Source organism: Notolepis coatsorum (assembly GCF_963971535.1).
Source record: "Notolepis coatsorum genome assembly, chromosome: 10".
Taxonomy (NCBI): domain Eukaryota; kingdom Metazoa; phylum Chordata; class Actinopteri; order Aulopiformes; family Paralepididae; genus Notolepis; species Notolepis coatsorum.
This window is the reverse complement of record NC_140174.1, coordinates 56,364,289-56,392,088: the sequence shown is the minus strand read 5'-3', so window position 1 is coordinate 56,392,088 and position 27,800 is coordinate 56,364,289. Positions and strand designations below refer to the sequence as shown.

The window sequence follows — 27,800 nt, the reverse complement described above, 5'->3', positions numbered from 1 at the left end:
AAATGCACCTTTTTAAGTATTATTATTTGTCCGGCTCGCAAAATCATCCGTTTTTCATTTGGGTTAGAGACTAATTGAGTTTTTCACCCCTGCTCTAAAGCGGCATGTGAGCGACACAAGGCACAGCGTTGGTGATCTTACTAAGATAAGATAGCATGTTCCTTTATTGATTCCCTTGGAAAAGTTCAGGGGTCATAGCAGCACAGGGGGGAGGGGAGGTACCGGCAGGGTAATAGACGGGTGTCTCGTCTACGTCAGACTCGGTGTGCGCATGCATCAAGGAGGCAAAAAGGAACGTAATCAGGGTCAGAACAACGTGGCAGCTACAACATATTTGCATTTGTTAGTCATGCTAGCTAAACAAAGATAGATATGTAAAAGGTGAAAGACTCACACTCGCATTTAATTTGAAACAACTTTTAGCCAGGAGAGTGCCATGGTTTCTCCATAGAGCCCCATTGTACTTTTGTATGCAGGTAGGGGGCAACTGAGTCACGTGACCCCCCCCCCCTCCCCTACCTTCCACCACAATGAGAGATGAGGTTTTGACTTAATGTGGCCATTTTCTTTATTCACAATAAAGATCTAGGTAAATATCTGTCCGTCTCGTACAAGTTGAAGGTGTTCTGAACATTCTAACACTAAATTTATGTTTTTCTGACTGGTGGAACCAGTCAAGTCTGTTTGACACTTGTCCGGCGATCTCACAGTGTTAACAATAGTGCCTGTGTTAGGAGACAGGAACAGCAGCATCTTGGGTTATAGGATGCTCTGCCTTCAACCCCCTTGCTGAGTGGGGTTGTGGGTATTGTAGTAGTCACCACAATACCACAAACAGTTACCATGGAAACAAATAAAGATTACCATATAAAACACATTTTTGCTAAATATTAAGTTAAAACATTTTCCATTATTGGTTGTAACAGTGAAATAATTAAATAATCTACCCCTCTGACAACGATTTTAAAGCTACACAATGTGGTATGGCTGTAATTACTGATACTTCGATCTTCACTGGGCAGCTGCAGAATTGGTGGAAATCACAGTGAACCCTCACTCCCTTCAACCCCCTAACTCTGTGCAAAACCAACCTGGTTGTGTTATGGGCACATAAAGTGTGTTATATATTATATTAAAAAAAAAATGTGTGAATCACACAGTGTGATAGGTGCCAGCTACTATTCCGAGGCTGCAGAAGAAGAGCAGAACTTTAAAAATATTTTATATATTTTTTGTTCACATGCATCCTTGTTTTGTTCACATGCACGTAACCATGGCAAATCAATTTCAGACAGATGACTGCGCTTCTCCTTTCTAACTGGTCACGTAATGGACCATCACAAGAATGCACCCACAGAATCAGTGCTTGTGACTTGAATGGTAGTCACTAACACATGATGCTGTCTGTGTATGCATTTTATTTTTCACTTCCACATTTGAGTGGATAATATCAATGGGAAAGGGGGCATGTCCTAAACCTTTTCATCGATTCATCACACGGCACATCTGGGTGCTTGGGCTTTTTTCGCAGCCCAGTCTACACAGACACTGTTCCTATTGACTGCCATTGTATTTGGCCTGTTAGTGCATCAAGTAATTGCTTTCCAACACTGGCCAGGTCATGAGGTGACATATCAGCCATTTTCATGACTCAAACCCACAGAAGCGTGACACACCCATCTAGTCACTGACTCTTGCTGCTGTTAAGCTACAGCATTCCAAACAACATCTCAACCGTTGTCCATACAAAACCTAAAGAACTCGGGTCTAGTGCATGACAAATTCCAGTCAAGTCCAGTAAAAGACACTCTTTAACTCTTTCAGTGCCACTCACAAGATTTCTCGTGTTTTTTTATAGGTGGTTGCTAGCCACTCACGAGATTTCTCGGATTTTTTTTTTTTTTTTTTGCGATCTGAAAAATTATTGCATCACCCGAGCCTACCCGAGTATAGCCGAGGGGCGCCGACGATCACTGTGGAAAAAAGCGCCCCCTGTCGTCTCCCAGATGACATAAGTGATTTTGGAATGGACTCAATGAAAATGAATGGGGAAAAAAATCCAGTACTCCACATTTTCCAGTTCACTGATCCAGCCGGGGTTACCAGAGTTCATTCTGGAGCCTCAGATCCCCGCGGATCATAGAGATCTACTGTGTCGCGTTGGATCCATACACGTATCGATTTTTTCGAATGGTGATCAGGAATTGGAATATACCAGTTGGATACCATCTGATGTCAGGTAAGGACTCTATGTTATCAGTGGTAGGATAATCGGAGTAAGTTTGATGAAGTTATAAGCTGTTTTGTGAAATGTCTTCTTTCGGTTTCACTGTAAAACTCAGTGAGGTAATCAACGGAGCGATTATCAGTGCGCGGCCGTAATGTGCGTGCGTGCACGTATAATATTGATCATCTAGCGTTTATTTGAAAACGATTCATAAAAAGGCAGACGAATATCAACGTTGTGGAATATTCCAATAAAAGACGATTTTCATAGAATGCTCCAGAATGAGCTGTTTTTTTATATCAAAACGGGGGCTTTTCTAACTGCTCTGAAATGGAAACGACGCGATAAAAAAACAATCTGTCTTCACAGCACTGACTGGAAAATAGTCTTTGATAATGCGATGGGCAGATTAGACACATAGCCATAATTTAAAACATAGATTAGGCGATATTAACGTTAACGCCGATGGTGGCATTCAAGCGGTAAAACGGAAAACCAGGCGTGGCACTGAAAGAGTTAAAGGTGCACTATGCAGTTTCGGAGGAGGGGGGTCTGTTTGCAGAGCATGCAATACATTTAATGTAATTCTTAGAATTATTCTATCTTATGTTATTATAAATTAAAACTAAATAATTGTTAGGCACTGTGAACCAAACGTAAGCCTAGAACATGTTTAACTAAATTGCGGGCCCTGCCTTTGTAAACGACAAAGTTAATAAAATAGTAACTTTTCAGTGTTCCAGGGATCCCATTTTCCTCTGAGGACAGGACTCACTTATCTGACTAACAAAATGACATACTGCACCATTAAATGTATTCAAAGGAGCGTATCTATAAAATGCCATTACCTACAAATGATTTCAACGTTTTCACTCAAATCTGTGTAGCGAGTGATATCTCTTTGTAGGTCTCACTAATAGTGAGTGAAAATGCAATGTGTATGAATGTTTATTACTCACATGAAGGAATATCTTGTAATCCACATATGAATTCCAAGAGCCTTCATTCTGAATCCGAGGGTCTTGGACCCGCACTGCAATAAACTCCTGGAGAAGGAAAACAAAGCGTCATTTCAGATGCCGCACAAAAACAACAGTGTGTGACGTGTATTTAAGAGACAGAGCAAGATTATGGGGAATGATACACACCGATACAAGCTTCAAACTTTATACTTGATGACATCACAAGTTAGAGTCTTAACAACAATAAATGTATGAATTCTGAAATTGGGGCATAGTTCCACTTTAAGACCACATTCTTATATTCTGTCTGAATATACCTGCATATAATCCTTTTTACATACCTCACCTGTATTATATACTATATCTATATCTCTATATATATCCCTAACCTACTTACTAGTTATACCACTGGCCAGTATAACTTACTACCATAGTGTTTTTATACCTGTATCTGTATCATTCACTGTACACAATACTATACATGTAATAAAAAAAGTCAACCAACAAACTCGATTCTTGTACCGGATCTCCTCACTGGTAAACAAGAATACCCTGAAGACTCTAGCAGAAGCACTCATTCAAGGGTACTACGACTATGCTTGCACCTCATGGTACCAAAGCACCTCAAAGGCGCTAAAAACAAAATTACAAACATCTCAAAACAAACTGGTCAGACTACTGCTTGACCTTACTCCTAGAACCCACCTCACCCCTGCCCACTTTGACAACCTAGGATGGCTTAGAGTAGACGACAGAGTACAGCAACTTGCAATGGGCCTGGTCTACAAGATACACTACACGACCAAGGTACCCATGTACATGACAAAATACTTCCCAAAGGTCAGTGAATACCACGATCACAACACCAGAGGGAGCTCCACAAATCATGTTAAACCCAGATTCGGCTCAAACAAGGGACTAAACACGTTTCGCAATTATGCCACATCAATGTGGAACGCCCTACCCAAAGCTGTAAAGGAATGTGAATCACTACCCACTTTAAAAAACACTCTCAAAAAACACCTAAGGGAGACTGCAACTCGAAACTGGCCCCTGTAAATGTCCGAACACAACCCCCTCCAATGTACAGTAAATTACCAAGTATGGTCTTGTCAATAATCCAATGTACAGTGTTTGTTTGTACAGGTGTACAGTGTCCCCCCCCCCACTCCTACCCAACCCCCCCCCCCCCAATCCAATGTACAGTTTCTACGTCTAATGTATATACTCTTTTCTTTCTGGACTCTTTTTGTATCACAAACAGTACTGTAATTGCAAATCTGGTATGTCATAAATGTATAGATGTAGCAGTACTGTCTATCGGTATGTCACATATGTTACGATGAATTGAAAATGGGGGACCCTGATGTAAACAAGACGAAAGTCTTTCTCTGGTCTGCATCCCCTTAACAATTGTATGTATTGAGCTGTAATGTACTGTACCCATTCTGCAATCTGTTAATAAAGTTTTCAATCAATTCAATCAATCAATAACACTGTACATACATCCGATTATCATTATTACTCAGTAGTACTCATATATACTCCAATTTAATCACTTATACTTATACATTGTATATGAAGTAGGGTTACTTACATCTTCTTCGTGACTCTTGATCATCCTACCGAAGGCTGCGCTGCACAGGAGACATCTGCAAACCAATGGAAGGAAATAATCCCTATCAAACTGATTCATTCTCACTCGTATGGTCTTGTCATAAGCTGTTTGGTCCTCAGAATGTAAAGTTTCACAATTAAAACAGACACTATGATTTGCACGTAATCAACATATTTTCTAACTTCCGAAGGACAGTTTTAATAATAGGCACAGGAGCGTTGTGAGGAGTAAAGGCACAAAGCTCATCCTTTCCGCTATATTAGCCTAGTTTGTTGTCTTCTTTCGACTGAAAGCTAGAGCTGTGTTAGCCCCTTTCGTGACTTTCGGTTTGCAAGCCTGTGGCTTTTGTGACCGGAGTCACTTGCCCACCCGCCCCGATCAACTGCGGTCAAGTGAGCCGTCTTTTGCTTTTGCGTGGTCAAGTGAGCCGCTCTTGTTTTTCGAGTGCGCGATTAGTTCCAGGTTTACGGTAATGCATTCAAACAACCCTGGGAGGCTGTTGTAATGAACCGACGTGACTTTTGAACACAGTCTCGCAAGTAGATCTTACAGAAATACTTAATATGACATTGAATGCGCATCGAATCAATAGGACGTTTAGTCTAATCAATAGGACGTTTCGTATGTGCAGTATTATTGAACATCGAATCAATAGGACGCGCAGTATATTCGACCACTAAACAAAAGCTACAGACAATTCCACAGAGGAACACTTCCGGTGAGGATTTCAAAGTAAAGGATGGCATGTGGTTCATTTCTATTATTTCATAAGTAGTTTATTACACTGCCATGTTTGTACTTAATACTTCTCAAGACTACTTGCACAAATAATATTAACTACTTTTACTGTGTACTTTGAGTAATTTGAGTTTCAAAGTCCTTTTTATAGAACAATGAGTATTTTCGACTAACTTTGATGTGGGATAAAAAAAAGATTTTCCCATAAGCACTTTATGAAACTGCCATGGTTGTACTTAGTACCCCTTAGACTACTTGTACAAATTATATGAAATATTTTTACTGTGTACTTTTTGAGTAATTTCAGTTTTAAAGTCCTCAGAATCAGCATTTTCGACTAACTTTGATGTGGGATAAAAAAAAGATTTTCCCATAAGCACCTTATGAAACTGTCATGGTTGTACTTAGTACCTCTTAGACTACGTGTACAAATTATATGAAATATTTTTACTGTGTACTTTTTGAGTAATTTGAGTTTCAAAGTCCCCAGAATCAGCATTTTCGACTAACTTTGATGTGGGATAAAAAAAGATTTTCCCATAAGCACCTTATGAAACTGCCATGGTTGTACTTAGTACCTCTTAGACTACGTGTACAAATTATATGAAATATTTTTACTGTGTACTTTTTGAGTAATTTGAGTTTCAAAGTCCCCAGAATCAGCATTTTCGACTAACTTTGATGTGGGATAAAAAAAGATTTTCCCATAAGCACCTTATGAAACTGCCATGGTTGTACTTAGTACCTCTTAGACTACCTGTACAAATTATATGAAATATTTTTACTGTGTACTTTTTGAGTAATTTGAGTTTCAAAGTCCTCAGAATCAGCATTTTCGACTAACTTTGATGTTGGATAAAAACAATTCTTCCCATAAGCACTTTATGAAACTGCCATGGTTGTACTTAGTACCTCTTAGACTACCTGTACAAATTATATGAAATATTTTTACTGTGTACTTTTTGAGTAATTTCAGTTTCAAAGTCCCCAGAATCAGCATTTTCGACTAACTTTGATGTGGGATAAAAAAAGATTTTCCCATAAGCACCTTATGAAACTGCCATGGTTGTACTTAGTACCTCGTAGACTACCTGTACAAATTATATGAAATATTTTTACTGTGTACTTTTTGAGTAATTTGAGTTTCAAAGTCCCCAGAATCAGCATTTTCGACTAACTTTGATGTGGGATAAAAAAAGATTTTCCCATAAGCACCTTATGAAACTGCCATGGTTGTACTTAGTACCTCTTAGACTACCTGTACAAATTATATGAAATATTTTTACTGTGTACTTTTTGAGTAATTTGAGTTTCAAAGTCCCCAGAATCAGCATTTTCGACTAACTTTGATGTGGGATAAAAAAAGATTTTCCCATAAGCACCTTATGAAACTGCCATGGTTGTACTTAGTACCTCTTAGACTACCTGTACAAATTATATGAAATATTTTTACTGTGTACTTTTTGAGTAATTTGAGTTTCAAAGTCCCCAGAATCAGCATTTTCGACTAACTTTGATGTGGGATAAAAAAAGATTTTCCCATAAGCACCTTATGAAACTGCCATGGTTGTACTTAGTACCTCTTAGACTACCTGTACAAATTATATGAAATATTTTTACTGTGTACTTTTTGAGTAATTTGAGTTTCAAAGTCCCCAGAATCAACATTTTCTACTAACTTTGATGTGGGATAAAAAAAGATTTTCCCATAAGCACCTTATGAAACTGCCATGGTTGTACTTAGTACCTCTTAGACTACCTGTACAAATTATATGAAATATTTTTACTGTGTACTTTTTGAGTAATTTGAGTTTCAAAGTCCCCAGAATCAGCATTTTCGACTAACTTTGATGTGGGATAAAAAAAGATTTTCCCATAAGCACCTTATGAAACTGCCATGGTTGTACTTAGTACCTCTTAGACTACCTGTACAAATTATATGAAATATTTTTACTGTGTACTTTTTGAGTAATTTGAGTTTCAAAGTCCCCAGAATCAGCATTTTCGACTAAATTTGATGTGGGATAAAAAAAGATTTTCCCATAAGCACCTTATGAAACTGCCATGGTTGTACTTAGTACCTCTTAGACTACCTGTACAAATTATATGAAATATTTTTACTGTGTACTTTTTGAGTAATTTGAGTTTCAAAGTCCCCAGAATCAGCATTTTCGACTAACTTTGATGTGGGATAAAAAAAGATTTTCCCATAAGCACCTTATGAAACTGCCATGGTTGTACTTAGTACCTCTTAGACTACCTGTACAAATTATATGAAATATTTTTACTGTGTACTTTTTGAGTAATTTGAGTTTCAAAGTCCCCAGAATCAGCATTTTCGACTAACTTTGATGTGGGATAAAAAAAGATTTTCCCATAAGCACCTTATGAAACTGCCATGGTTGTACTTAGTACCTCTTAGACTACCTGTACAAATTATATGAAATATTTTTACTGTGTACTTTTTGAGTAATTTCAGTTTCAAAGTCCCCAGAATCAGCATTTTCGACTAACTTTGATGTGGGATAAAAAAAGATTTTCCCATAAGCACCTTATGAAACTGCCATGGTTGTACTTAGTACCTCGTAGACTACCTGTACAAATTATATGAAATATTTTTACTGTGTACTTTTTGAGTAATTTGAGTTTCAAAGTCCCCAGAATCAGCATTTTCGACTAACTTTGATGTGGGATAAAAAAAGATTTTCCCATAAGCACCTTATGAAACTGCCATGGTTGTACTTAGTACCTCTTAGACTACCTGTACAAATTATATGAAATATTTTTACTGTGTACTTTTTGAGTAATTTGAGTTTCAAAGTCCCCAGAATCAGCATTTTCGACTAAATTTGATGTGGGATAAAAAAAGATTTTCCCATAAGCACCTTATGAAACTGCCATGGTTGTACTTAGTACCTCTTAGACTACCTGTACAAATTATATGAAATATTTTTACTGTGTACTTTTTGAGTAATTTGAGTTTCAAAGTCCCCAGAATCAGCATTTTCGACTAACTTTGATGTGGGATAAAAAAAGATTTTCCCATAAGCACCTTATGAAACTGCCATGGTTGTACTTAGTACCTCTTAGACTACCTGTACAAATTATATGAAATATTTTTACTGTGTACTTTTTGAGTAATTTGAGTTTCAAAGTCCCCAGAATCAGCATTTTCGACTAACTTTGATGTGGGATAAAAAAAGATTTTCCCATAAGCACCTTATGAAACTGCCATGGTTGTACTTAGTACCTCTTAGACTACCTGTACAAATTATATGAAATATTTTTACTGTGTACTTTTTGAGTAATTTGAGTTTCAAAGTCCCCAGAATCAGCATTTTCTACTAACTTTGATGTGGGATAAAAAAAGATTTTCCCATAAGCACCTTATGAAACTGCCATGGTTGTACTTAGTACCTCTTAGACTACTTGTACAAATTATATGAAATATTTTTACTGTGTACTTTTTGAGTAATTTCAGTTTTAAAGTCCTCAGAATCAGCATTTTCGACTAACTTTGATGTGGGATAAAAAAAGATTTTCCCATAAGCACCTTATGAAACTGCCATGGTTGTACTTAGTACCTCTTAGACTACGTGTACAAATTATATGAAATATTTTTACTGTGTACTTTTTGAGTAATTTCAGTTTCAAAGTCCCCAGAATCAGCATTTTCGACTAACTTTGATGTGGGATAAAAAAAGATTTTCCCATAAGCACCTTATGAAACTGCCATGGTTGTACTTAGTACCTCTTAGACTACGTGTACAAATTATATGAAATATTTTTACTGTGTACTTTTTGAGTAATTTGAGTTTCAAAGTCCCCAGAATCAGCATTTTCGACTAACTTTGATGTGGGATAAAAAAAGATTTTCCCATAAGCACCTTATGAAACTGCCATGGTTGTACTTAGTACCTCTTAGACTACCTGTACAAATTATATGAAATATTTTTACTGTGTACTTTTTGAGTAATTTCAGTTTCAAAGTCCCCAGAATCAGCATTTTCGACTAACTTTGATGTGGGATAAAAAAAGATTTTCCCATAAGCACCTTATGAAACTGCCATGGTTGTACTTAGTACCTCTTAGACTACTTGTACAAATTATATGAAATATTTTTACTGTGTACTTTTTGAGTAATTTCAGTTTTAAAGTCCTCAGAATCAGCATTTTCGACTAACTTTGATGTGGGATAAAAAAAGATTTTCCCATAAGCACCTTATGAAACTGCCATGGTTGTACTTAGTACCTCTTAGACTACGTGTACAAATTATATGAAATATTTTTACTGTGTACTTTTTGAGTAATTTGAGTTTCAAAGTCCCCAGAATCAGCATTTTCGACTAACTTTGATGTGGGATAAAAAAAGATTTTCCCATAAGCACTTTAGCCTTAACTGGCGTGGTTTATTTAATATGTACATTTGCGCCACTAAACCTGCTCTCCATGAGAGCTAGAGAGAGAGAGAGACAGAGGGGCAGGGAACAATCCCTTATACCTGATACCTGACGTCAGTTACAATAGCTGCGTCTCCTTACGCCTATAGCGCCCTCTTACTGTGGAACAGTTAAAGTGCAGTTACATGCAAACATTAATACTGTACTTACACTTAACAATCTGTTTGCCTGTTTTTGTCATACATAGACACAATCACTGAATGACTGTTTCAGTTGATAAGCTTTCATTTTTTGTTTTTAATATTTGCTCATCTCCTATTGTTGTGAAGGGCCAGATTAAACCGAATATATATATTTATTTATATATATATATTTAATTGTATTTGTATATTCTCTAATATTCCCTGATATCCCTTGTATATTCCTTGTACAATATGCATTGAATATCCATTCTAGCCTACTGAACATCCCATAATAGTCTCCATTCTACTATTGGTCGAGACCTTGGTGCCAGGCTGCCATACCCCTCAGACCCAGTTCAAACGTACCGCTCGACATGTACGAACAAGTCCTAGTTCCGCGTAGGAATTTGGCTACCGCACCACTAATGGGACTATTTGTTCATAGTGCGTATATATACTGCGCTACTAAAGTAGGACTTTCTTTTCAGTCCAGTTTCTTACCCTCCAATAGAGTCACAGACGTAAAGCCTCCCCGCGATGCCACGTGTGGGAGTAAAGCCAAGTTCGGCCTACCATCGGTATTGAGACATCGTGTATATTAATATTTGAATAGTCATATTTGGCACTATATCGTCGAGTTGGACGTAGTCTATTAAGCTAATAATAGTCTGTTAATATATAGTGCTTCGTGCGGTGAGAATACTACCGTAGTCAGTACCCCATCGTTTCGGGCAGAGAACTGGCTGCTTACCCAGGGTGGTTGACCCTATGTGAAGCTGCACCCGAGGAGCCCCAGAGCCGACGAGCGAGTGGACCTGTATACCGGATTATTCTACCGACGACAGCCCGCCTTCCCAGGCACGGATTATGCTTTGGATACTTCGATTATTCTATGGATAAAGACCCCCGACACTACCGTGTGTTGGAACCCCCCCCCCTGGAGAGGACGCAAGGTGAGGAGACGCTCTGCAAGACGAGGTCTCTCCACATCTCTCCCCCGTGGACCGGAGAGAGCCGGCCCACAAAGAGTCCACCTGCTTTCATCTGTGGTCCAAGGATCGCCGGCGCATTGAACGGCACTACAGTGGGTTCACCTGGGATACCCTTGGCCGGACGAGGCAGCTGGATTCTACCCCTCCCCCCCCCCTCCTACTCCTGTCGGCTTACAAGCGACCGGATTAACCCCCTCTAGTGTATCCAGCCTATAATCATTAAAGTATCATTGCTGTTATTCCTTAACTATTCCAGGTCGTATATTTACCACCTGCGCCTTCAGAGATTGGACATTATCTATTGATATACCGACGAATACTCCTTGCCATAAAAGTGCATACTATTTCAATTCATAAATGTAATTAAGTGATCAAGTGCTTATTCTACACACCATCGCTGTGTAGGAAATAAAGACCTGTTTCTAATTCGTACATTTGTGTTGGATCCGTTTCATCTACGTGAGAGTGTTCATGATAATATATTTATGCCGTGTACTGGGTGGCCGAATATTAAGTACAAAGGTAGTGGTAGTAAGTATCATATCTAGTAATACAGTCAGGGAATTGTACCCCTCAGTTACACCTATGCTTATCTATGTAGTTTAGTTGGATATTCATATTTTTATTATTGGCATGACTACTTACTTTTAGTAGAATGTATATATATAGTTAAAGGTGTTCATATTCATTTTATTTTCAAATATATGTTATAAGTATCTACGTTTATTGATATTATATGTGTAAATAGTAATTTTGTATTTCAAATACATCATGCTAATTTCAAAGATGCTTGTATGTGTGTTTTTATTGCAACATCAAAGCAACCTAGGTAAGTTGAACATCAAAAGCCAAAACAAAAGTTAAAAAACAAACTATAAAAACTCTAATATTGGCACGTGCTACTACAGTTATACTGTTTTAAAGGTAAAAGTTAAAATATCTTCTTGCAATACATCCAAAAATAATTTTCACTGTGTTTCGTGAAATTTTGACAATGCAGTCTAAAAGTATAATGAACCAACCCTGTTCATTTGTGCTAGATAATCAAAAACAGTCATTCCACAACTACATGTTCATGACTTTTTGCTAAAACTATTGTATTGATTCAATCATTTAGAATTGCAATGTCATTGTGAAATAGAAATGTTCATCATATTTTTTTATTCAGCACAAAATCAAGACAGTACAGATATGCAGATATACTTTACAACACGTTTAACATCATGTCTGTACCGAGACTGCTATGCTTGGGGAAGGGGCGTGGGGGAAACATAAAAAGAAAAAGAAAAACAGGTACACCAGAATTTGCAGATAAAAAAATACAGTACTGTTGAGTCCAGAAAAGAGAGTATATACATTTGACGTAAAAAAGACGTACATTGGAGGAGGTTGGGTAGGTGGGGTGGAGTCGTGGGGGGGGGGGGGGGGGTTTGGTTAGGCGGGGTGGGTGGGGAACACTACAAGCAAAACTGTACATTGGTAAGTATTACTGGTGAGATAAATCAAACACATTTTTAAAAGAAAATGACAATCAAATGGGAAATAAGATGAAAATAAATATAATGCAGTGCCTTTATAGCCCTATACGCTCTATACAAGCCCACTTTATATCGAACTGTTCACCTTGCAACCTGATCAGATGAGTCATCCTCTCCATGTCCTGAATTTCTTTAACTTTGTTTAGCCATTGGTTATGTGTTGGGGGACTGTGTGATAATTTTCTTGGCAGCAGTTAACAGTATTTGAAGAAGATACACACTTTTCCTTCCCTCAATGCCCTCCGTTATGACTCCGAGGATGGCAGTTTTGAAATCTTGTGGGATGTCCATGTCGAATACTTTTTTTTACATCCCTGAATGCAAAAAGTCCAAAAGCAGGACAACAGTAAGATTTTGGTGGGACAAAGTGGGACAGATAGATAATGTAAATTTTTGTATTAGAATAACTCGTCTTCACCGAATAGATTAAGGTTAAATCAAAATAAATACAAATTAAATACAGAATTATATCTCTCCACATTCATCTTGGCACTGGCAGCCGGCTTGTTACCACCTAACATCTGTTTTAAATATTCAAACTTTATCACTTGACAGGAATGTCTTGTGTTCGATTTTTGCTTCGAAAAGAGGGACATCCTCTCAATACGTGGGACGCGGTCTCAAATGGTGGAAACAGTACAACCAAAAGGGGGACACCTGGTCACCGTACCCAGAAGTGACATAATTTTGGGCATGTCCAGAAAATGTATGGTTAATTTGTTCACCACATCCCCTCCAGCATTGGCTTGTGGGAGTTGTACCTGCTTTAGCAGTCAATAAGGGGGTCTTGAAAAACATACTAATGACCTTCCATATATATTCTCTCCAGGAGTTAGAATTAGTCACCTTATGTAATTCAGTACAAACATCGAACCACTCCTCTTCTTGTGAGATCTCCTGTTGGAGCTCAGCCTCCCACTTCAACTTAATGTATAGCGAGTCGTTGGGGTTCATTGATATTAGGTTTTGATATAATTTAGAACTAATTTTTTGTTTTGAAGCATCAATTTGTATATTAGCTATAAAGCGTTCTATTGGAGAAGGGTGTCGAATTTTTTGTCCCAATCTTCCTGGTTTTCAAAAAAATGCCTTAATTGGAGACATCTGAAAAAGTCAGTACTAGGAAGGCTAAACTCCACTCTGAGTTGTTGGAAGGATTTAAGCTGGCCGGAGTGAATAAATTGGTAAACAAATTTCAGACCCTTTGTCCTCCATCCACTGAATCCTGCATCCAGAGTTGATGGTGTAAAGTCCCCAATGAAACCAATTGAGGTCAGGCCCGATGTTAAAGGCAAACTGAACTCTTTCTGGACCGCTCTCCATATTTGTATCGTAAATCTCGACCATGCTTGGCCAGCTGTAATGTTTTAAAACGCACTAGGTAATTTCCCCTGCCATATTAAACGTGAGAGTAATTGATTTAGTAAATTTAGTAAAAGTGTGGTTACCAATTGGGATGGCCAGCATTAGAAACGGATACAGTAGTCTAGGGAGTATGTTCATTCTGATTATTTCCACCCTCCCTATCAAGGAAAGAGGCAGAACAGTCCATCTATCCACGTCCTCTCTGATCTTATTGATAAGCCTCGTGTACTTGGCTTTATACAAATTGGTCAAATGTGGGTGTTATGGTATGCCTAAATATTTAATACCAGTACTTGGCCATTTAAAAGGGAAGAGGGATATGGCCTGTTGAGAAATGTTCCCCCCAATAGCCAGTGCCTCTGTTTTGTCTATGTTAATTTTATATCCAGAGTAATAACCAAATGTTAAAATTTTACTCATACGGCATGGAATCGACCTCGAAATAGAAATGTTAATTAAAAGGAAAAAGGAAAAATCTAAACCCAAGTACTAAGTACAACCATGGCAGTTTCATAAAGTGCTTATGGGAAAATCTTTTTTTATCCCACATCAAAGTTAGTCGAAAATGCTGATTCTGAGGACTTTAAAACTGAAATTACTCAAAAAGTACACAGTAAAAATATTTCATATAATTTGTACAGGTAGTCTAAGAGGTACTAAGTACAACCATGGCAGTTTCATAAGGTGCTTATGGGAAAATCTTTTTTTATCCCACATCAAAGTTAGTCGAAAATGCTGATTCTGGGGACTTTGAAACTGAAATTACTCAAAAAGTACACAGTAAAAATATTTCATATAATTTGTACAGGTAGTCTAAGAGGTACTAAGTACAACCATGGCAGTTTCATAAGGTGCTTATGGGAAAATCTTTTTTTATCCCACATCAAAGTTAGTCGAAAATGCTGATTCTGAGGACTTTAAAACTGAAATTACTCAAAAAGTACACAGTAAAAATATTTCATATAATTTGTACAGGTAGTCTAAGAGGTACTAAGTACAACCATGGCAGTTTCATAAGGTGCTTATGGGAAGAATTGTTTTTATCCAACATCAAAGTTAGTCGAAAATGCTGATTCTGAGGACTTTGAAACTCAAATTACTCAAAAAGTACACAGTAAAAATATTTCATATAATTTGTACAGGTAGTCTAAGAGGTACTAAGTACAACCATGGCAGTTTCATAAGGTGCTTATGGGAAAATCTTTTTTTATCCCACATCAAAGTTAGTCGAAAATGCTGATTCTGGGGACTTTGAAACTCAAATTACTCAAAAAGTACACAGTAAAAATATTTCATATAATTTGTACAGGTAGTCTAAGAGGTACTAAGTACAACCATGGCAGTTTCATAAGGTGCTTATGGGAAAATCTTTTTTTATCCCACATCAAAGTTAGTCGAAAATGCTGATTCTGGGGACTTTGAAACTGAAATTACTCAAAAAGTACACAGTAAAAATATTTCATATAATTTGTACAGGTAGTCTAAGAGGTACTAAGTACAACCATGGCAGTTTCATAAGGTGCTTATGGGAAAATCTTTTTTTATCCCACATCAAAGTTAGTCGAAAATGCTGATTCTGAGGACTTTAAAACTGAAATTACTCAAAAAGTACACAGTAAAAATATTTCATATAATTTGTACAAGTAGTCTAAGAGGTACTAAGTACAACCATGGCAGTTTCATAAGGTGCTTATGGGAAAATCTTTTTTTATCCCACATCAAAGTTAGTAGAAAATGCTGATTCTGGGGACTTTGAAACTCAAATTACTCAAAAAGTACACAGTAAAAATATTTCATATAATGTGTACAGGTAGTCTAAGAGGTACTAAGTACAACCATGGCAGTTTCATAAGGTGCTTATGGGAATTTTTTTTTTATCCCACATCAAAGTTAGTCGAAAATGCTGATTCTGGGGACTTTGAAACTGAAATTACTCAAAAAGTACACAGTAAAAATATTTCATATAATTTGTACAGGTAGTCTAAGAGGTACTAAGTACAACCATGGCAGTTTCATAAGGTGCTTATGGGAAAATCTTTTTTTATCCCACATCAAAGTTAGTCGAAAATGCTGATTCTGAGGACTTTAAAACTGAAATTACTCAAAAAGTACACAGTAAAAATATTTCATATAATTTGTACAAGTAGTCTAAGAGGTACTAAGTACAACCATGGCAGTTTCATAAGGTGCTTATGGGAAAATCTTTTTTTATCCCACATCAAAGTTAGTCGAAAATGCTGATTCTGGGGACTTTGAAACTCAAATTACTCAAAAAGTACACAGTAAAAATATTTCATATAATTTGTACACGTAGTCTAAGAGGTACTAAGTACAACCATGGCAGTTTCATAAGGTGCTTATGGGAAAATCTTTTTTTTATCCCACATCAAAGTTAGTCGAAAATGCTGATTCTGAGGACTTTAAAACTGAAATTACTCAAAAAGTACACAGTAAAAATATTTCATATAATTTGTACAAGTAGTCTAAGAGGTACTAAGTACAACCATGGCAGTTTCATAAGGTGCTTATGGGAAGAATTGTTTTTATCCAACATCAAAGTTAGTCGAAAATGCTGATTCTGAGGACTTTGAAACTCAAATTACTCAAAAAGTACACAGTAAAAATATTTCATATAATTTGTACAGGTAGTCTAAGAGGTACTAAGTACAACCATGGCAGTTTCATAAGGTGCTTATGGGAAGAATTGTTTTTATCCAACATCAAAGTTAGTCGAAAATGCTGATTCTGAGGACTTTGAAACTCAAATTACTCAAAAAGTACACAGTAAAAATATTTCATATAATTTGTACAGGTAGTCTAAGAGGTACTAAGTACAACCATGGCAGTTTCATAAGGTGCTTATGGGAAAATCTTTTTTTATCCCACATCAAAGTTAGTCGAAAATGCTGATTCTGGGGACTTTGAAACTCAAATTACTCAAAAAGTACACAGTAAAAATATTTCATATAATTTGTACAGGTAGTCTAAGAGGTACTAAGTACAACCATGGCAGTTTCATAAGGTGCTTATGGGAAAATCTTTTTTTATCCCACATCAAAGTTAGTCGAAAATGCTGATTCTGGGGACTTTGAAACTGAAATTACTCAAAAAGTACACAGTAAAAATATTTCATATAATTTGTACAGGTAGTCTAAGAGGTACTAAGTACAACCATGGCAGTTTCATAAGGTGCTTATGGGAAAATCTTTTTTTATCCCACATCAAAGTTAGTCGAAAATGCTGATTCTGAGGACTTTAAAACTGAAATTACTCAAAAAGTACACAGTAAAAATATTTCATATAATTTGTACAAGTAGTCTAAGAGGTACTAAGTACAACCATGACAGTTTCATAAGGTGCTTATGGGAAAATCTTTTTTTATCCCACATCAAAGTTAGTAGAAAATGCTGATTCTGGGGACTTTGAAACTCAAATTACTCAAAAAGTACACAGTAAAAATATTTCATATAATGTGTACAGGTAGTCTAAGAGGTACTAAGTACAACCATGGCAGTTTCATAAGGTGCTTATGGGAAAATCTTTTTTTATCCCACATCAAAGTTAGTCGAAAATGCTGATTCTGGGGACTTTGAAACTGAAATTACTCAAAAAGTACACAGTAAAAATATTTCATATAATTTGTACAGGTAGTCTAAGAGGTACTAAGTACAACCATGGCAGTTTCATAAGGTGCTTATGGGAAAATCTTTTTTTATCCCACATCAAAGTTAGTCGAAAATGCTGATTCTGAGGACTTTAAAACTGAAATTACTCAAAAAGTACACAGTAAAAATATTTCATATAATTTGTACAAGTAGTCTAAGAGGTACTAAGTACAACCATGGCAGTTTCATAAGGTGCTTATGGGAAAATCTTTTTTTATCCCACATCAAAGTTAGTCGAAAATGCTGATTCTGGGGACTTTGAAACTCAAATTACTCAAAAAGTACACAGTAAAAATATTTCATATAATTTGTACACGTAGTCTAAGAGGTACTAAGTACAACCATGGCAGTTTCATAAGGTGCTTATGGGAAAATCTTTTTTTATCCCACATCAAAGTTAGTCGAAAATGCTGATTCTGGGGACTTTGAAACTCAAATTACTCAAAAAGTACACAGTAAAAATATTTCATATAATTTGTACACGTAGTCTAAGAGGTACTAAGTACAACCATGGCAGTTTCATAAGGTGCTTATGGGAAAATCTTTTTTTTATCCCACATCAAAGTTAGTCGAAAATGCTGATTCTGAGGACTTTAAAACTGAAATTACTCAAAAAGTACACAGTAAAAATATTTCATATAATTTGTACAAGTAGTCTAAGAGGTACTAAGTACAACCATGGCAGTTTCATAAGGTGCTTATGGGAAAATCTTTTTTTATCCCACATCAAAGTTAGTAGAAAATGCTGATTCTGGGGACTTTGAAACTCAAATTACTCAAAAAGTACACAGTAAAAATATTTCATATAATTTGTACAGGTAGTCTAAGAGGTACTAAGTACAACCATGGCAGTTTCATAAGGTGCTTATGGGAAAATCTTTTTTTATCCCACATCAAAGTTAGTAGAAAATGCTGATTCTGGGGACTTTGAAACTCAAATTACTCAAAAAGTACACAGTAAAAATATTTCATATAATTTGTACAGGTAGTCTAAGAGGTACTAAGTACAACCATGGCAGTTTCATAAGGTGCTTATGGGAAAATCTTTTTTTATCCCACATCAAAGTTAGTCGAAAATGCTGATTCTGGGGACTTTGAAACTCAAATTACTCAAAAAGTACACAGTAAAAATATTTCATATAATTTGTACAGGTAGTCTAAGAGGTACTAAGTACAACCATGGCAGTTTCATAAGGTGCTTATGGGAAAATCTTTTTTTATCCCACATCAAAGTTAGTCGAAAATGCTGATTCTGAGGACTTTAAAACTGAAATTACTCAAAAAGTACACAGTAAAAATATTTCATATAATTTGTACAGGTAGTCTAAGAGGTACTAAGTACAACCATGGCAGTTTCATAAGGTGCTTATGGGAAAATCTTTTTTTATCCCACATCAAAGTTAGTCGAAAATGCTGATTCTGAGGACTTTAAAACTGAAATTACTCAAAAAGTACACAGTAAAAATATTTCATATAATTTGTACAAGTAGTCTAATAGGTACTAAGTACAACCATGGCAGTTTCATAAGGTGCTTATGGGAATTTTTTTTTTATCCCACATCAAAGTTAGTAGAAAATGCTGATTCTGGGGACTTTGAAACTCAAATTACTCAAAAAGTACACAGTAAAAATATTTCATATAATTTGTACAGGTAGTCTAAGAGGTACTAAGTACAACCATGGCAGTTTCATAAGGTGCTTATGGGAAAATCTTTTTTTATCCCACATCAAAGTTAGTCGAAAATGCTGATTCTGGGGACTTTGAAACTCAAATTACTCAAAAAGTACACAGTAAAAATATTTCATATAATTTGTACACGTAGTCTAAGAGGTACTAAGTACAACCATGGCAGTTTCATAAGGTGCTTATGGGAAAATCTTTTTTTATCCCACATCAAAGTTAGTCGAAAATGCTGATTCTGGGGACTTTGAAACTGAAATTACTCAAAAAGTACACAGTAAAAATATTTCATATAATTTGTACACGTAGTCTAAGAGGTACTAAGTACAACCATGGCAGTTTCATAAGGTGCTTATGGGAAAATCTTTTTTTATCCCACATCAAAGTTAGTCGAAAATGCTGATTCTGGGGACTTTGAAACTGAAATTACTCAAAAAGTACACAGTAAAAATATTTCATATAATTTGTACAGGTAGTCTAAGAGGTACTAAGTACAACCATGGCAGTTTTATCAAGTGCTTATGGGAAAATCTTTTTTTATCCCACATCAAAGTTAGTCGAAAATGCTGATTCTGAGGACTTTAAAACTGAAATTACTCAAAAAGTACACAGTAAAAATATTTCATATAATTTGTACACGTAGTCTAAGAGGTACTAAGTACAACCATGGCAGTTTCATAAGGTGCTTATGGGAAAATCTTTTTTTATCCCACATCAAAGTTAGTCGAAAATGCTGATTCTGGGGACTTTGAAACTCAAATTACTCAAAAAGTACACAGTAAAAATATTTCATATAATTTGTACACGTAGTCTAAGAGGTACTAAGTACAACCATGGCAGTTTCATAAGGTGCTTATGGGAAAATCTTTTTTTATCCCACATCAAAGTTAGTCGAAAATGCTGATTCTGGGGACTTTGAAACTCAAATTACTCAAAAAGTACACAGTAAAAATATTTCATATAATTTGTACACGTAGTCTAAGAGGTACTAAGTACAACCATGGCAGTTTCATAAGGTGCTTATGGGAAAATCTTTTTTTATCCCACATCAAAGTTAGTCGAAAATGCTGATTCTGGGGACTTTGAAACTGAAATTACTCAAAAAGTACACAGTAAAAATATTTCATATAATTTGTACAGGTAGTCTAAGAGGTACTAAGTACAACCATGGCAGTTTCATAAAGTGCTTATGGGAAAATCTTTTTTTATCCCACATCAAAGTTAGTCGAAAATGCTGATTCTGAGGACTTTAAAACTGAAATTACTCAAAAAGTACACAGTAAAAATATTTCATATAATTTGTACAGGTAGTCTAAGAGGTACTAAGTACAACCATGGCAGTTTCATAAGGTGCTTATGGGAAAATCTTTTTTTATCCCACATCAAAGTTAGTCGAAAATGCTGATTCTGAGGACTTTAAAACTGAAATTACTCAAAAAGTACACAGTAAAAATATTTCATATAATTTGTACAAGTAGTCTAAGAGGTACTAAGTACAACCATGGCAGTTTCATAAGGTGCTTATGGGAAAATCTTTTTTTATCCCACATCAAAGTTAGTCGAAAATGCTGATTCTGGGGACTTTGAAACTCAAATTACTCAAAAAGTACACAGTAAAAATATTTCATATAATTTGTACACGTAGTCTAAGAGGTACTAAGTACAACCATGGCAGTTTCATAAGGTGCTTATGGGAAAATCTTTTTTTATCCCACATCAAAGTTAGTCGAAAATGCTGATTCTGGGGACTTTGAAACTCAAATTACTCAAAAAGTACACAGTAAAAATATTTCATATAATTTGTACACGTAGTCTAAGAGGTACTAAGTACAACCATGGCAGTTTCATAAGGTGCTTATGGGAAAATCTTTTTTTTATCCCACATCAAAGTTAGTCGAAAATGCTGATTCTGAGGACTTTAAAACTGAAATTACTCAAAAAGTACACAGTAAAAATATTTCATATAATTTGTACAAGTAGTCTAAGAGGTACTAAGTACAACCATGGCAGTTTCATAAGGTGCTTATGGGAAAATCTTTTTTTATCCCACATCAAAGTTAGTAGAAAATGCTGATTCTGGGGACTTTGAAACTCAAATTACTCAAAAAGTACACAGTAAAAATATTTCATATAATTTGTACAGGTAGTCTAAGAGGTACTAAGTACAACCATGGCAGTTTCATAAGGTGCTTATGGGAAAATCTTTTTTTATCCCACATCAAAGTTAGTAGAAAATGCTGATTCTGGGGACTTTGAAACTCAAATTACTCAAAAAGTACACAGTAAAAATATTTCATATAATTTGTACAGGTAGTCTAAGAGGTACTAAGTACAACCATGGCAGTTTCATAAGGTGCTTATGGGAAAATCTTTTTTTATCCCACATCAAAGTTAGTCGAAAATGCTGATTCTGGGGACTTTGAAACTCAAATTACTCAAAAAGTACACAGTAAAAATATTTCATATAATTTGTACAGGTAGTCTAAGAGGTACTAAGTACAACCATGGCAGTTTCATAAGGTGCTTATGGGAAAATCTTTTTTTATCCCACATCAAAGTTAGTCGAAAATGCTGATTCTGAGGACTTTAAAACTGAAATTACTCAAAAAGTACACAGTAAAAATATTTCATATAATTTGTACAGGTAGTCTAAGAGGTACTAAGTACAACCATGGCAGTTTCATAAGGTGCTTATGGGAAAATCTTTTTTTATCCCACATCAAAGTTAGTCGAAAATGCTGATTCTGAGGACTTTAAAACTGAAATTACTCAAAAAGTACACAGTAAAAATATTTCATATAATTTGTACAAGTAGTCTAATAGGTACTAAGTACAACCATGGCAGTTTCATAAGGTGCTTATGGGAATTTTTTTTTTATCCCACATCAAAGTTAGTAGAAAATGCTGATTCTGGGGACTTTGAAACTCAAATTACTCAAAAAGTACACAGTAAAAATATTTCATATAATTTGTACAGGTAGTCTAAGAGGTACTAAGTACAACCATGGCAGTTTCATAAGGTGCTTATGGGAAAATCTTTTTTTATCCCACATCAAAGTTAGTCGAAAATGCTGATTCTGGGGACTTTGAAACTCAAATTACTCAAAAAGTACACAGTAAAAATATTTCATATAATTTGTACACGTAGTCTAAGAGGTACTAAGTACAACCATGGCAGTTTTATCAAGTGCTTATGGGAAAATCTTTTTTTATCCCACATCAAAGTTAGTCGAAAATGCTGATTCTGAGGACTTTAAAACTGAAATTACTCAAAAAGTACACAGTAAAAATATTTCATATAATTTGTACACGTAGTCTAAGAGGTACTAAGTACAACCATGGCAGTTTCATAAGGTGCTTATGGGAAAATCTTTTTTTATCCCACATCAAAGTTAGTCGAAAATGCTGATTCTGGGGACTTTGAAACTCAAATTACTCAAAAAGTACACAGTAAAAATATTTCATATAATTTGTACACGTAGTCTAAGAGGTACTAAGTACAACCATGGCAGTTTCATAAGGTGCTTATGGGAAAATCTTTTTTTATCCCACATCAAAGTTAGTCGAAAATGCTGATTCTGGGGACTTTGAAACTCAAATTACTCAAAAAGTACACAGTAAAAATATTTCATATAATTTGTACACGTAGTCTAAGAGGTACTAAGTACAACCATGGCAGTTTCATAAGGTGCTTATGGGAAAATCTTTTTTTATCCCACATCAAAGTTAGTCGAAAATGCTGATTCTGGGGACTTTGAAACTGAAATTACTCAAAAAGTACACAGTAAAAATATTTCATATAATTTGTACAGGTAGTCTAAGAGGTACTAAGTACAACCATGGCAGTTTCATAAAGTGCTTATGGGAAAATCTTTTTTTATCCCACATCAAAGTTAGTCGAAAATGCTGATTCTGAGGACTTTAAAACTGAAATTACTCAAAAAGTACACAGTAAAAATATTTCATATAATTTGTACAGGTAGTCTAAGAGGTACTAAGTACAACCATGGCAGTTTCATAAGGTGCTTATGGGAAAATCTTTTTTTATCCCACATCAAAGTTAGTCGAAAATGCTGATTCTGAGGACTTTAAAACTGAAATTACTCAAAAAGTACACAGTAAAAATATTTCATATAATTTGTACACGTAGTCTAAGAGGTACTAAGTACAACCATGGCAGTTTCATAAGGTGCTTATGGGAAAATCTTTTTTTATCCCACATCAAAGTTAGTCGAAAATGCTGATTCTGGGGACTTTGAAACTCAAATTACTCAAAAAGTACACAGTAAAAATATTTCATATAATTTGTACACGTAGTCTAAGAGGTACTAAGTACAACCATGGCAGTTTCATAAGGTGCTTATGGGAAAATCTTTTTTTATCCCACATCAAAGTTAGTCGAAAATGCTGATTCTGGGGACTTTGAAACTGAAATTACTCAAAAAGTACACAGTAAAAATATTTCATATAATTTGTACAGGTAGTCTAAGAGGTACTAAGTACAACCATGGCAGTTTCATAAAGTGCTTATGGGAAAATCTTTTTTTATCCCACATCAAAGTTAGTCGAAAATGCTGATTCTGAGGACTTTAAAACTGAAATTACTCAAAAAGTACACAGTAAAAATATTTCATATAATTTGTACAAGTAGTCTAAGAGGTACTAAGTACAACCATGGCAGTTTCATAAAGTGCTTATGGGAAAATCTTTTTTTATCCCACATCAAAGTTAGTTGAAAATGCTGATTCTGGGGACTTTGAAACTCAAATTACTCAAAAAGTACACAGTAAAAATATTTCATATAATTTGTACACGTAGTCTAAGAGGTACTAAGTACAACCATGGCAGTTTCATAAGGTGCTTATGGGAAAATCTTTTTTTATCCCACATCAAAGTTAGTCGAAAATGCTGATTCTGGGGACTTTGAAACTCAAATTACTCAAAAAGTACACAGTAAAAATATTTCATATAATTTGTACAGGTAGTCTAAGAGGTACTAAGTACAACCATGGCAGTTTCATAAAGTGCTTATGGGAAGAATTGTTTTTATCCAACATCAAAGTTAGTCGAAAATGCTGATTCTGAGGACTTTAAAACTGAAATTACTCAAAAAGTACACAGTAAAAATATTTCATATAATTTGTACAAGTAGCCTAAGAGGTACTAAGTACAACCATGGCAGTTTCATAAAGTGCTTATGGGAAAATCTTTTTTTATCCCACATCAAAGTTAGTCGAAAATGCTGATTCTGGGGACTTTAAAACTGAAATTACTCAAAAAGTACACAGTAAAAATATTTCATATAATTTGTACAGGTAGTCTAAGAGGTACTAAGTACAACCATGGCAGTTTCATAAAGTGCTTATGGGAAGAATTGTTTTTATCCAACATCAAAGTTAGTCGAAAATGCTGATTCTGAGGACTTTAAAACTGAAATTACTCAAAAAGTACACAGTAAAAATATTTCATATAATTTGTACAAGTAGTCTAAGAGGTACTAAGTACAACCATGGAAGTTTCATAAAGTGCTTATGGGAAAATCTTTTTTTATACCACATCAAAGTTAGTCGAAAATGCTGATTCTGAGGACTTTGAAACTCAAATTACTCAAAAAGTACACAGTAAAAATATTTCATATAATTTGTACAAGTAGTCTAAGAGGTACTAAGTACAACCATGGCAGTTTCATAAAGTGCTTATGGGAAAATCTTTTTTTATCCCACATCAAAGTTAGTCGAAAATACTCATTGTTCTATAAAAAGGACTTTGAAACTCAAATTACTCAAAGTACACAGTAAAAGTAGTTAATATTATTTGTGCAAGTAGTCTTGAGAAGTATTAAGTACAAACATGGCAGTGTAATAAACTACTTATGAAATAATAGAAATGAACCACATGCCATCCTTTACTTTGAAATCCTCACCGGAAGTGTTCCTCTGTGGAATTGTCTGTAGCTTTAGTTTAGTGATCGAATATACTGCGCGTCCTATTGATTCGATGTTCAATAATACTGCACATACGAAACGTCCTATTGATTAGACTAAACGTCCTATTGATTCGATGCGCATTCAATGTCATATTAAGTATTTCTGTAAGATCTACTTGTGAGACTGTGTTCAAAAGTGACGTCGGTTCATTACAACAGCGTCCCAGGCTTGTTTTAATGCATTACCGTAAACCTGGAACTAATCGCGCACTCGAAAAACAAGAGCGGCTCACTTGACCACGCAAAAGCAAAAGACGGCTCACTTGACCGCAGTCCCGATCACCCAGTAGCGAAACGACCAAGCGTCGTCAAGGGGCTCGCGGTGTGTCAAGAATACATCAGATCTGAATTTCAAAGATACCCAGCGTACAATATGGGTCTAACACAGCTTCACGATGGGGTCTGGAAGCTCGGAGTTGCTAATAAACAGTTTAAAACATTGTTACTCGACGAGTGGTATTTACAGACCGAACGTCCATCTCCGCCGTTGGTGTCACAGCGCATGCGCACCATGCCGCGTTCACGTTACTGGGAAGAAGCGGAAGAACCAGTTTCCGACTGGGAAAAACCATTCACGTCAGCCTCCTAGTGGTAATTCCTACTAGGACATATGGGATTCTTTTATAGACCCCATATCTCCCACTTCGCGTCACGAATTGCGGAAGTATGGATGTGGGCGTTTCATCCATAGATATATATAGAGTCAAAGCGTGAAGGCTTCCTAGTTGTAGCAACGAGATGTCCTCTGGTTCTTCCGCTTCTTCCCAGTAACGTGAACGCGGCATGGTGCGCATGCGCTGTGACACCAACGGCGGAGATGGACGTTCGGTCTGTAAATACCACTCGTCGAGTAACAATGTTTTAAACTGTTTATTAGCAACTCCGAGCTTCCAGACCCCATCGTGAAGCTGTGTTAGACCCATATTGTACGCTGGGTATCTTTGAAATTCAGATCTGATGTATTCTTGACACACCGCGAGCCCCTTGACGACGCTTGGTCGTTTCGCTACTGGGTGATCGGGGCGGGTGGGCAAGTGACTCCGGTCACAAAAGCCACAGGCTTGCAAACCGAAAGTCACGAAAGGGGCTAGAGCTGTGTCAAAAACAAAGCAAAATGAAATTCCTTGAAAATCAACCCTATGCTGTCTGGTGGCGGTTCAATGTTAACCCTATTCCTTTTATTGAGATCAACTGCATTCATTGAAGCAATGGGTTTAGCCCCAAAATCAGGCAACCCCAATAAAAAAATGTATGCGTAATATACCACAGGATATCTACCCCACGGCTCACAGTCTGGACTGTTCTAACCCTGGCTGTGACGGCTTCAAAGTGACAGCAATAACATTCTAAAAAGAAGAGTATGTCCTGTTGCAATGTTTGCTAATGCAATAGTTGACAGGAAATACATTTAGGTCCAAACTGTTCCGTGGCAACATAAATAACTCCAGTGAAACAGTCTATAATAATAATGAATAAACTGCACACAGACGACAGAACATTCAGGTTAAACTAGATTTGTCAAAGTGATCATAAACAAATAGCAAGGGATACCGTTAGCTGAAATAACACCCCACCGTCAAGTGTCACCAGATCATCATAATAAACAAACTCGGGACCCATCGAGTAGGATCTTGATCTTCCTTCTGTGTCTCGGCTGAGAGGACCGTGACTAGATGGCTTCGAGGTGAACACTGACGAAATAATAATATCATCGGGCTAACTTGAGACTTACTTTTACAAAGTAATGCATAGGCGTGGCTGCGTCCAGTCAGCTATATGTTTTGTTGTAATTAAATGTTCGGAATATCCACAGGAGTTTCGGTCCATTTTGCAAGTCAGCGAGCGCTACGGCGTCACTCGGAGTCATATCCGCTTCCGGGGCGTGTAGAACGGTCTCGTTCTCACCACTTTTGTTGAAACGATACGTATTTTTACACACAAATAATCAAGACGCCAAACGCGAATAAACGCACAAACAACAAGTAGTTGTCTGATTAAGTAAAGCTGAAATGCAAAGTAAAACAATATGTTCTAATGTGCCGCTGTGCGAGCAGCGCATGTTTCGTGACCAGTGGCGGACTGTTTGAAGGGCAGGGGCGAAAAGAAAAAAAGGGCACCTAATGCGCAAGCGCAACATCAGTGAGCAAAAAGATGAAAGATCTGATGCGTCATGTTAACATTAGCAGTGGCGGACTCAGGCTGTTTGAAGGGCAGGGGCGAAAGAAAAAAAAGGGCACCTTCACAACATGGGACCCCATCAGCAGGCATGCGTTGTTCATGGGACGGGGTCCCACGGTGTGGGACCTCACTCGCTATTTGCATATCAATAGCTCCGGTCGTCAGGTGTGTTAAATACGTTCTCAGACACATTCACACCTAACCTTGTTGTGAAGACGTGTTACATTCCATTCGTAGAGGCAATTAGGCACTGTCTTTAGTCTGTGCC

The 27,800-nt window shown here is 36.4% G+C and overlaps 1 protein-coding gene across 2 annotated transcripts in view; it reads right to left on the bottom strand.

Annotated features, from left to right (window-relative positions):
* The window catches only part of snx11 (sorting nexin 11), a 73,786-nt gene extending 46,562 nt beyond the window's left edge, over positions 1–27,224 (bottom strand). Inside the window, exons 1-3 of one of the 2 annotated variants that reach the window (XM_084322876.1) lie at positions 27,087–27,224; positions 4,787–4,841; positions 3,187–3,273 (exon numbers count right to left, since the gene is read on the bottom strand). In XM_084322876.1, coding sequence (XP_084179002.1) covers positions 3,187–3,273; positions 4,787–4,810 — 111 coding nt within the window. In that variant the 5' untranslated portion in view covers positions 4,811–4,841; positions 27,087–27,224. Of the gene's footprint in view, positions 1–3,186; positions 3,274–4,786; positions 4,842–26,928 lie in introns of both variants that reach the window. The other variant, XM_084322877.1, reaches the window with a different exon arrangement.
* Between the last annotated feature and the right edge of the window lie 576 nt (positions 27,225–27,800).